General features: G+C 31.0%; 3 protein-coding genes across 3 annotated transcripts; all 3 read right to left on the bottom strand.

Moving 5' to 3' along the window:
• Positions 1-162: 162 nt before the first annotated feature.
• Positions 163-2068, bottom strand: LOC107018032 (ribosomal protein S14, mitochondrial). Its single transcript, XM_015218375.2, has 2 exons — positions 1665-2068; positions 163-532 (listed from the first exon to the last, which is right to left on the bottom strand). The coding sequence occupies exon 1, from the start codon at positions 2005-2007 to the stop codon at positions 1681-1683; it is 327 nt and encodes a 108-aa protein (XP_015073861.1). The 5' UTR covers positions 2008-2068; the 3' UTR covers positions 163-532; positions 1665-1680.
• A 1079-nt stretch (positions 2069-3147) lies between these two features.
• On the bottom strand, positions 3148-5570 carry LOC114076982 (serpin-Z2B-like). Its single transcript, XM_027916786.1, has 2 exons — positions 5014-5570; positions 3148-4097 (listed from the first exon to the last, which is right to left on the bottom strand). Exons 1-2 carry the CDS (start codon positions 5416-5418, stop codon positions 3270-3272), a joined length of 1233 nt encoding a protein of 410 aa, XP_027772587.1. The 5' UTR covers positions 5419-5570; the 3' UTR covers positions 3148-3269.
• A 1873-nt stretch (positions 5571-7443) lies between these two features.
• On the bottom strand, positions 7444-8616 carry LOC107017131 (transcription factor MYB44-like). The gene has a single exon (XM_015217405.2). The coding sequence runs from the start codon at positions 8340-8342 to the stop codon at positions 7584-7586; it is 759 nt and encodes a 252-aa protein (XP_015072891.1). The 5' UTR covers positions 8343-8616; the 3' UTR covers positions 7444-7583.
• Positions 8617-12030: the final 3414 nt, after the last annotated feature.

Here is a 12030-nt window from a genome sequence, read left to right as displayed (position 1 = left end):
ATGTTTGTAAGTTCAAAACTCGATGGATAATGAACATATGCAAGTAGAATTTGAAGGCAAAAGTATACATAGTACATATAGAAAAGATAAAGAACTTGTGCAGTGACATCTCATTTGTAAGCAAGTATAGCATGCAGCATAAAGAATAGTTGTGATAACTGATTAGAGGATAGAAATAGACAGATTACAAGATGCATGCATATATCTTATAAGCAATTAGTTCAAACTTCAAAGCTGGAAAGAGAGTACAGGTCTGCTCATAAATCAAAAGTTCCAAGACAATGAAAAGCTTTAGCAAGGTTCTACCAAGCAGATTAAGAACATCAAGAAATCTTGAGGCAAAGATGGAGATAAATAATATTGGCATAGCCAAACTCCGGATGAGGGACGAGATAGAGATTGTAACATGATGATTTATTTGAAAAAGCTGGCAACAACTCCTGAAATAGAAAACCTTGTCCCACTGTAATCTACTAGGCTTTAGTATATGATATCCAGTAGTAATACTCCTAAATCTTGAAAAGAAGAAATCCTGCAGTAAGAAAAAACGACGTCATGTTATAAAAGAAAATGATCAACCTGGTTAAGAAAGAATTTGTTTAGGCAAACAATGATTAAAAAAAAAAATTTTGTTCAAATAATGTTTTCTTTAGAAGAAGTAGCACCATATTTCAAAGATATCGCGATAAATGAAAACAGGTACAGAAAAGCAAGGGCCAATTACAAGAAACAACTACTACTACGAAGGGAGGAATATGGTTTCACATCTGATGAAAACGAAACAACTAATCTCATGGCATATCATATATGGTTTCATCGTCTTTTAGATGTACTAAAAGTAGCTTCATTTCCAAACTAGGGTCAGCAATTACAAGAGGAGACAACTACTGCTACACTTCAATTCCAAGCAAGTAGGGTAGGTGATTACAAGAGGAAGGCAAACTAAAAAGGACAGTATAGAAAGACACAGGAGGCTTGCAGTTACGACGATCATAAGCACTATGCTAGTATGTAAGCCCCTATAGAGATAAGGGTGAGCCAGCCAGGAGCATATTTATGCCTTCTTGTAACATTGACATTTCCCATCAAAACCATACTGCTGTGAATAGTTCAAACAACCATGGACAGTTCCAAACTTCTTTGAGTATTCATCATATCTCATTATAAAAGAGGTTTCAACACAATGACCAATTTTACTCATATCCTGCTAACATGCAACGGAACGAGTCATACAATACATTACAGTCTCAAAGTACAACCAAATTTCGAAGCTGCACATTTTAGTTGCAGCATTTTCATCGAATTTATACACCCTAAAGCAGTTGTCTTATTCCCTCATTCATCGCGGAAGGTCTACTTTTGGATATTAAACTTTGTACTGTAGTCTGTAGACACATAAGGTTTAAGCTCAGCCTCCAGGCGGCAGTATCTCTATCAGGCTCAGCTGCTTCAATTTCTCTCTCTCTATATATACACATTCCCATTACAGATCAACAAACCTACTCTTTCTAGAGTTCTCCTCAGCCTAGACATTTCAACAAACACCTTTTGCTCAAACACAAACACTGGCTTAATCACACAACAAAGAAGCAGAATTGAAATTCAAACAAGCTTTTTTGCACAAAATTAAACCCAAGCACAATCAAAGCGTAAACAAAATTTACCTGGGTATTGTATTGTCTACCAAGAAGCTTTCTTTACACCTTGCAAAGCACCACGAGCAGCCAAACCACGAAAAACAATACGAGACATTCGAAACTTTTCATAAACGGCACGAGGTCGACCTGTAAAAATGCACCGATTTCTGATTCGCGTAAAGGAACTGTTTCTGGGCAACTTGGCAAGCTTGTACTGATGAGCTTCTCGCATTTCAGGAGGAAGTTGAGGATCTTGAACAAAAGCTTTATACAACTTTCGCCTCAATTCATACTTAGCAGACAACAATCTGCGTTTGTTATCTTGAATATTTCTCGTGAATTTCTTCCCCAAAGCCACCATTGAATTCATCTTCGCTCTCTCAGACGATCGACTCCCAGATTTCAGTTTTTTCCGATCAATGGGTAATACACTATTAGGGCTTCACCTGCAGGCCTTTTTCAGCTTTAGGCCCAGAAGAAAAAAAAGTTAACAGGCCCAATAGTCTTAAGGTGGAGAAAAGAAGTATTAGGCCCAATATTTTTACAAGACCAAAAATAGAATTTCCAGTATAGTATGAAAAAATTATACTGCTTAATTACTCATCATAGTTATAATAGTTTGCTATATTTACCATTCACGACTAATATCATACATTAAATTAATTACCTGGGCTAGCTTCGATATTGTATAATTAGTCACGTTTGTATATGTATAATTCGTCAAAATATACAAATACATATGAATAATATATAATTAGCTAACTGATATACCTATATAATTCACCTGTCTCCAACTCTTAACCCTCTCTCTTGCCTCTCCTAATCTCACTCGCCTCTCTCCTTCTTCTCCCAGTCCAGCTTGCCATATATACTAATGTATATGTATAATATATAATTATCTAACCAATATACATATACAATTCACCTCTGTCCCACTCTTTGACCTCTCTCGCTCGCCTCTCTCCTCCCTCTCCTAATCTCGCTTGCCATATATGCAAATACATATGTATAATATACAATTATCTAACCGATATACATATAGAATTCATCTTTCTCCCACTCTTTTCCCTCTCTCTCCCAGTCTCGCTCGCCTCTCTCCTCCCTATAACATGTAACTACGAATTATAACTATCAAACTATAGCTACGAAAAGTAATTAGGCTACTTTTGAGTGGCTATATGTGAAAGTTCCTCTACTATAATATTATTAGAATGCATGTTTTTACTTACCATTGACGATTGATTCACTAATGATACTGTCCACTTTGGATCTAGGTCTACACGCTTTAAAACATGTAATTAGGACTGAAGATTTTCTTACTTAAATATTGAGCATCTCTTTTATTTTGTATTTTTTCGATACGGAATTAGCCTAGATTGTTTCGATTGAGGTTTGCTACACAATCGCCATGCTTTGCGTGTCAAAGCATCGATACCAAATGTCACAACTCAAGGATTAGTTTATATATATATATATATTAGACGTTGAACCTTCACGTACAAGTTACAAGCATTTTAAAGTAGACATATATCAAAATCATCTAGCAAAGGAAAACATAAAACATCAATGTTGTTAAACAAAATCTTTTTAAAAATTACGAAAAACAAGTTCTCCCATGCCTCTTTTTCATTCTTAACAATCATCTGAATCACTTGATGAATTAGCATCTGAATGATCACTTGATGGATTTAGTACAGCTCCAGTAAAAAGTACCAATCTTGAAACCTCTTCCCTCACCATGAACAAGAAAGGGTGATCTGCTACAAATCTTGGGCTAGGGGCTTCATACAACGAACATCCCATATCATCATCAGACACCACAGTAACAACTGCTGCCTCGGTACCCTTCTCGTTTACTTCGATAAATGCCTTTTGTATTATCCTGTTAACAAAGAATGGCCCCTCAGGTTTCACAATCTCAGTGAGCTCCATGCAGTGTTTATCAAAAGGAAGAGTCAATCCCATTTCCCTCATTGTTCTTATAACTTGTTTCATCGCAGTGTATGTGAATTTAAACTTTGGGATGTAGAATGCATCAAGTGATACAGACCAAAGATTGAATTTTTGTGTAAAGAATTTCGGATCAGAATTCACCTTTTCCAATAAGTTAAGCAATCCATTTTTTTCATTTGGAAGGAAGATAAACATAGAGAAATCTTTGTTATCGCCATTTTTTCCAATTTCATATGGAATTTTAGCAACTTGATAGCCTTCAAATGATCCATAGGTGAAATTATCGCATCCAGTCATAAAGGGAACTGAAATCATATCACCGTTGAGTAGGTAAAAGTCTCTGTCTATGGTACGTTCTTCATCAAAATCCCACCTACCTTTAAAATACAGGGCATTCGCCAAAAGAACCTTTGTATCATTTGTAATGTATTTGGGCTTTAGAATATCTTTGATAAGGCCTCTTGATGCAGACTCTGCCCAGATGTTAACATCTTCTGCTACCTCTTCCTGCAGAATTTATTCGTGTTATTGACTATGCACAAATCGAACCATAAGTAAAATATGGCATATTGATCAGTGAAATTGGTTTGAAAACCATGTGGAAGTAGGTTGCTCGAATTCCAGCACAATCTAAAATTTTAATCCTGAATACGCCTCACAGATAAAAACAAGGCATAATGAAAGTGATTTCTAATGGAGTGCTTCTAAAATTTGGTTCACTTGTGTCAACAACTATTTTTCATCTAAACACCAATATTTCATATTTCTGAGACATTATAACAGCAAGTAAAAAAATAAAAATCAATAAGAAACTCCTGTCATCTTTTTTCTGTAAACAAATATCTCAAAACATATAAAAAAATATAATGATAACAACTAACATATCCCGTGTAATTTCATTTAACTTTGTATGTATGGTTGCTACATATTGTTTCATAATGAATAGTATCGTATTTTGGTGTATTATATCATACCATATTGTATTGGTGTATTATATCATACCATATTATTTTAACAAATATAATATTTGAATAGATTATATTGTTGTATCCATAAAAAATTACAAGAAAACTAGAAAATGGATAGAGGTAGGTAAATGATAAAATAAAACTCTTAATAACGTGATCACACAAAATTGCTACAATTAAAATAATAATTAACACAAACATTATAGCTAAATTAATAATACAGTATAATACAATGGAAAAACCATCCAAACAAGTTGTTAGTGGATACTAACAAAGAGTAAGAATATTCGTAGACCTTATCTTTCCTATATAAATTTCATCATACTCTCGATTGAAGTGCATCAAGAGATACGAAATAAAACAATAAAGAAAATACGAAAACTAACAAGGCAAGCAATACAGAGCATTCAGAAAAAAGGAACAGTAACAATAACGAAATTAAACAGAGCACTTACCCTGAGTTTAAAATCAACAATTTTAGGCTGAATTTTATAGAGAGTGTTGGCTAAATGTTTGAAAGAGTCTCTGATTTCATGAGTATGAGCAACCCACATTCCATTAAGAAAACTCAAATCAGGGCCACCATTACTATTGCTCTCAATAACATGAATCATATTTAAAAACTTGGAGTTCAAATCGTTAATGTCACGAACACCGAGAAATCGAAGCATCTGATCCAATGTATCTCCCGTTGCTCCGACGGCCGTCATGTTCAGTACGGCGTGGAAAGATAATGGAGAGAGGAGTATGTTAGTATTCGAATTTTTGGTTTTTTTAAACTCTTTTTGAATCTCCTTTAGAATAATTCGACTTGTGACTTGTGGGCAATAATCAATTTTCTCTTCTTTTCGTTTCGCCATTGATTTGTTGATCAGCAGGGAAGAAAGTTGAAAGGTATAATGTAAACCCTAATTCCTGCTGATTTCGCTATAAATAACAGTTATTATTAGGAACAAAATTCGCTGGTTAATTTTGTTCCTATAAATTCATATTCCGTTGCGAAATTTTTGGACGTAAGACACTCACAAAGCCTGGATATGATAGTGTTCTGAATAAATACAAATATTAATTTTAGAAGCTAATTATCTTATTATAAGAATTAATAAAATTAAAATTTTAATTTCGCCTGGGTAAGAAACTAGTAGTGATAGAGTTAGTAAATAAAATATTTCGAAAAAGTAGAAGTGATACTTATGGTGAACAAGATAAGAGAAACGAGATTGACATGGTTTAGACATTTAAATAGGAGATGCACAAATATCACATCACTGAGAGGTTAACTATAGTGAATTTGAATAAAGATACAAGTGGATCGAAGAAGTATTTGATAAAAGGTGATTAGCCTTGCAAATTATCGAAAAAATAACCTAAAACGAAAGACTAATACACGATCGAGCATTGTCTAGTTATATTAGATTCTTCTTTAACGTGGCTATCCAAGATATTATTCAAAATATTTATTTATCTAATATATTTATAATTTTAAAAGTAATGAATTTATAAGTATATCAGTATGACACTCAAGAAGGTATGGCTTAGCCGTGCTTCTTCAAATGTAATCTCTTTCTCAACGACATATATGTATATACATGGCAAAAAAAAAAAGATCTTGTTGAAAAAAAAATATCTTTAAATGCATGATTTTCATAATTATTCTAAAAAAAAAAAAGACAAAGACAATTTTATTCTTTTGCTACTTTATCTATGGGTTAGTTATTTGGTGTTGTAAAGCTACCCAAAAAAAAACGCGTTCACATGACCAACGGACTCTAGCACGTTCAAAATATGGATCATGTTTTTGCCTTTAATCAAAATATGTAAAGTAGCAACTAGTAGGAACATTCCCTCTAACACACATTGTTTCCACAAACTAAAAACACAAAACATAGAAAATATTTTTGTATATTCCAATCTTTTTCTTTGTCCCATTCTTCCCGTTTAATTATATTGAATGTATTGTTATTATTGTTGTAATTCTAATTATTTATATGATTTGATGTAAATATCATGTATGAATAAATATTTATCAAGAGAAATCATATAATTGCTTTTGTTTTAAATTGTATTGCAACAAATAAGGTGAAAATATTTTTTCATCCTTGTAGAGTACGTCAATTTTATTTACTGCGGAGGGAACTCCAAGTGAAACAATGACGCGTCTTGTGAAATTAAAGACAACGATAGTTAACCTTCTATCATTTTCTAATACTTCGTGGACTTAGTTTAAGGCCCCAACTTATTTTTTAAAATTAAATTTTGATGTAACTTAACAGCTGATGAAGTGAAGATTATTGACAACTAGATGTACATTCGATATATGAGGCGAAGTTCTACCAAAAATAGAAGCTTAAAAGTTTGATTTTATTGAATTTTAGAAAATATAACGTGTATATAATCACCCAATTAGTAATTGGATAATAAGTGGTGGATGTAAATTTGTTTGTTCAATTTTAAACACCTACTTTGAACTTGAAACTCACATCATCCAAATCTTAAATATGACACTAATAATAATAAAACATGATGGAGATAAAACAAATTATTGTTTAGGATAATTACTGATGACTTAATTCATATATATATATATATATGATAGAAATTCACAACCAAATGCCTAATCAAGTAATAGAAACAATTTTGTTACGTAAGTACAAATTAAGGGTATGTATTGATTAAAAATTTAGTACATCGAATTGTTTTTTAATAGAACATTGCTATAAAATAATAAAAAGTTAGGTCCCAATTTGTTTTAAAAAATGAATTAGAAATTCTCTCTTACACATCCAAACACATATTATTGGGAATTTGGTACCATATAAAGACAAACATTTTAGGCAGCAAATAAAATAGTTCTTGAAAACAATTAAGAAGGATGGAATTCAAGATTAAGCTTCCAAAACATATTTAACATGTAATTAATCAATTTATAAGCATACTTATCAACAATCAAAAGTGATTATCAAAGCTTAAAAGCCAACTTTAAAATTGACAAATTAATTAATATAATAAACACTGTTTTTTTTTTTTAATTAGGAAACCCCGTAGAAGCAACATATTCTCTCACTTCTCTAGCAATAACACCTCTCATCACATCCCAAAATCCCGCCGGAAAACTCTCCGTTTTCTTCTCCGGCAACTCATCTCCGCTCATTCCCGGCGGCGCTAGTGACAAAGTCGTCATCGGATCATCAAACTCACCGCTACAATTATTCGCAACAGCGTAATTATTATTATTGTTATTCACTTTTGGACTCTCATCAACATTCAAATACTCCATACACGACCCGAATCCAGATCCGGATCCGGATCCTGACCCATTAATTTTCACATCAGAAAACCCAATCGGGTTCTGATTTTGCTGCTGAATTAATTGCTGATAACGCCTCTTTAATGTCGAATTCCAGTGATTTTTAACCGCATTATCAGTCCGACCCGGAAGTAATCGGGCAATGGTGGCCCATCGGTTTCCATATTTAGCATGAGCAGCTAAAATAGCTTCATCCTCCGCCGGAGAAAACGGCCTGTGTTCAACATTAGGGCTTAACTGATTACACCAACGGAGCCTGCAGGATTTGCCGGACCTACCTTTTATATATTTACTAATCAAAGACCAATTCCGAGCTCCGTAACGCTCAACAAGTTTCGTTAAAATCTTATCTTCTTCAGCACTCCATGGCCCTTTTATCCTTTCAGATTTATTCGGGTTTTTACCCGAAAGCGAAGATTCTGATGAAGATGATTCAGAAGAAGAAGATGAAGTTGAACATCTGTTAAAAAAATCCATATCAAGATTATTGTGTTTCTTTATGGAGATAGAAAATGAATAATGATATTTAGTTTAGTGAGTTAAGTGGGGTTAAGTGATGTAAAGGGTGTATATATAGAGAAGATGAAATGCATGAACATAAGAGAATGGCTTTATTTTTTAGCCATTTTAGGTAGAATTAGAGGCTTTTTGGACTGTGGTGAAGGTGTGGTTCTTGGAAAGTGCCTTGTGTAAAGTTGGTAGGGGTTATAACTTGTATAGAACTAAAAAGGGTGCCTACATCTGCAAACCAGCTGTTTTTTTTCTTATTCTTATTTGGTGTTTGTGCTTATCTTATGGTTTCGATATATATATATATATATCGTTGGATAATTAAATAAATATTTATGTTTGAGAATTTAAACATTTTACTTTTTTATTAAAGGTGATTTATGTTTATAGCGATTTCGATTCAATGATATCGAATTACTCAAATAATTCTAAATAAAATTATGAATGTGAAAAGTTGGATCGATCGATAAATCGAATCGAGAAAAATGTTATTAGATTTTTAATAGGTTTATAAAAAATATTTATTGGGTTATTAGTTTGGTACTATTGGGTTATCACAATAACCCAATAATATGGTAATAATTTATTATTTTTTACTCTTCCTAATTATTAGATTTTAGTAATTTAATATATAATTAGACACTATAACTACATCAAATTATTAGTACTCTACAAACATCACATTAGATCGTTTTACTAGTTTTTACTGTTTACACAACACCTAAAGATTAAAGTAAGGGGTTCACAATTGTTATTATTTGGTTTTAGTTTTAATTTTAGTCTTGTCGCACTATTTTGTTATAGTTTTAGTTTGTAATTGTAGGTTGTAGCATTTGTAAGTTTATAAAGATCCGTAGTTTGATTAACATAAAAAATTTCATACTATGTTTTGGTGATAACACGTAATTATAGCCTTTATACTATGTTTTTCTCATATTGATGCAATTACTCATTATCTTTCTTGTTTCACTATATCAAGGCATTTAGAGAAGTGAGAAGACATATTATGTTTTACGAATTTTTTCTTATTGGGTAAATCAAAAATTGAATCTATAACGATAAAAAACAGAAAAATCGAAAATCGATAAAGAATATCTTATTGATTTGTCATTGGGTTAACATATTTAAAAATTGAAAACCGATAAATAAAATCGATAATATATAAATCAAACTGAACCGACAGATGCACAACCCAAGATTCCAAAGCTACGCCAAAAGAATACTTATAGTCATGTTTTCTTTTATATATAGTAGAAAAGTTAGAATATTTGAAATCACTTTTTTACTATAATAATTTCACTATTATTCTTTTAAATGATTCTAAATTAAAATAGAAAATTCCAAAGTTTCGTCAAATTAAAGAATACTTATATTCAATGTAATTTTCCTTTTTATATATAATAAAAGAAGTTGAAAACTTGAAATCACTTTTTTCACCACACTAATTTCACTATTATTTTTACAGATTTCTCGTGATTTTCTCTATCTATTTAAAGAAAAAAACACCACTTTTTATGAACGAGGGAATTACTAATTAGTGATTAATAGATTAAATATCATAATAGTGAGACAATAATATTGTAAAACTTTAAGTCGATGGGTTATTAAGGGTGATTATGACATTTAGAGATTGTTTGGTGGAGAATAAGTTGTCTTGAGATTAATTATTTCAAGATTATTAATTATAAATGAGTTATTTTATCATGCACGTGAAATAACTTATCTCGATACTAAAGGATAAATAGTAAAATAAATAATATACCAAAAACAAAATAAAATAGTCATACATTTAATCTTAAAATTATTATACTTTATATCTTACACCTCACACCAAAGAACTGCAAAGGTTACCCTAAAAAATATGACCACCTTCTTAGCAACATTTCAATTTTTTTATTTAATATTTAAAATAAATGTTGATACAAATTAAATATACGTTAAAAAGTTTTATATAAACAATGCAATATTCTTTACAAAAGATGGTTTTATATCTCAAATTAGACTCAAACTTAAATTCATGAAACTCAACTCAAAATCTACAAGTAAAAAGAAGTGCTAAATGACCAGAAAATATGTCATAAAATTATAATATTTTTTATCTTAAAATAAATTGATCTTTACTCCGTGTTCAATTAAAATATATTAAAATTATAATAATAAAAGTGTTTCAAAAAAATAAAATAACATTTAAAAAAATATCATCCTAATCAGATTTTTGTTTACTAAATTTTTTTTCCATAAGTAAAAATGAATGAATATCTATCACTTGTTAAGCACATACTCGATAGACATATATTAAATGTGATATTAAAACAGAATTGTCATAGCTGGTGATGTTTTGTCGTTATTATTAACACATAGATTAATTTGACAAATTTGGATATCCAATAATCTAGGGGAAGGAGGACAAATTACTATATTTAATATGAACATTAGGTCTATGAAAATGAGAGGAAATGTGGATACATTGAATTTAGTGTTATTATTGAAGCTTTTCAAGTATTATTGCTTCAATTTCACTGCATTTTGTTTTGTCTTGTAGTCCAGATTCATAAATGAATCGTTGGGATCTTTAATTAACGATCTTTTATTTTTGTACAACTTCCGTACAACAACATTTTGGTACAAAGTTTATAAAAGAATCACAAAAGGGATCAATATATATGGCTACATCAGTCACAATTAATCCTTAAGTTATGTCACATGGTTTTCCTTTATTAATTACTACTTACAACTACATTTTGTTACTTCACGAAACCAAAAACTCCTCATTAATATTTTATATGACCTAATCTAAACATCTGCAAAAAATATAAGAACAGTCGGTCGACAAATGTGATTTTAATCATTCTAACGATGCTAGAAGTTGTTTTGATATAATATTATATTATGTTGTCATTTCATTTATTACAATTCAAATTTTATGATCAAGATAAATAATTTTTATTTTATACATCTTCGATTCAAATAAGAATTTTTATGTTTTTGCTTTGTTTCAGACTTGTTTCCTCAAATAGAAACATTGTAACCTCTATTTTTAGCTTTATTAAAAAATTCTTTCAAATAGCTAGATTTTATCCATCGATGCTTGGTTGACATATATGTCGATACATTGTCAACTTGTGTTATAATTAAGAGTAAGACAATCAAGTTGCTAGTAACAATTTGATCCAACCATTTTAACGCTCTTTTTAAGAGATAAAAATATAATAGGTTTATCTATTAAAAAAGCTGAAGCGTGACATATTAATTTCCAAACAAAATTTTCCATCAGCACTTAGAAATTAGGATGAAATCAGAGTGAGTTTTGATTTTTCAAGACAAATATAAGGTTTGAACTATAATTACTGGGTTCGGGAGAATCCGAACCCATAGCCTACACCTACTTAGCCCCGCCATTATATGAAATATAGAAAAATATTTCTCTAACTTGTATTTCTATGAGGCAATCAGGTTATATGTAACTATCTAATTCAATTGTTTAACAGCTCAATCGAAGAGACAAAAGTATCACACGACAATAGTGACATTTATATATTGATTGATGATTGATATAACCTGTAACTCTTTTTTGAAATATTTGTTAGACACTTCAAGCCATTCTCATTGTAACACAAGAGCCTATTTTGATTAACGGATCGACAATCATCATAAG

This window comes from Solanum pennellii, chromosome 4 (genome assembly GCF_001406875.1).
Source record: "Solanum pennellii chromosome 4, SPENNV200".
Classification (NCBI taxonomy): domain Eukaryota; kingdom Viridiplantae; phylum Streptophyta; class Magnoliopsida; order Solanales; family Solanaceae; genus Solanum; species Solanum pennellii.
The sequence above is the reverse complement of the archived record's forward strand: the minus strand, read 5'-3'. Positions and strand labels throughout refer to the sequence as shown.

Excerpts from the sequence above, each read along its gene's own strand:
- LOC107018032 (XM_015218375.2), bottom strand. The coding sequence starts at position 2,007 with ATGAATTCAATGGTGGCTTTGGGGAAGAAATTCACGAGAAATATTCAA.
- LOC114076982 (XM_027916786.1), bottom strand. The coding sequence starts at position 5,418 with ATGGCGAAACGAAAAGAAGAGAAAATTGATTATTGCCCACAAGTCACA. Across the intron at positions 4,098-5,013 it reads TTGTTGATTTTAAACTCAGG|GAAGAGGTAGCAGAAGATGT; the intron begins GTAAGTGCTCTG and ends TAAATTCTGCAG.
- LOC107017131 (XM_015217405.2), bottom strand. The coding sequence starts at position 8,342 with ATGGATTTTTTTAACAGATGTTCAACTTCATCTTCTTCTTCTGAATCA.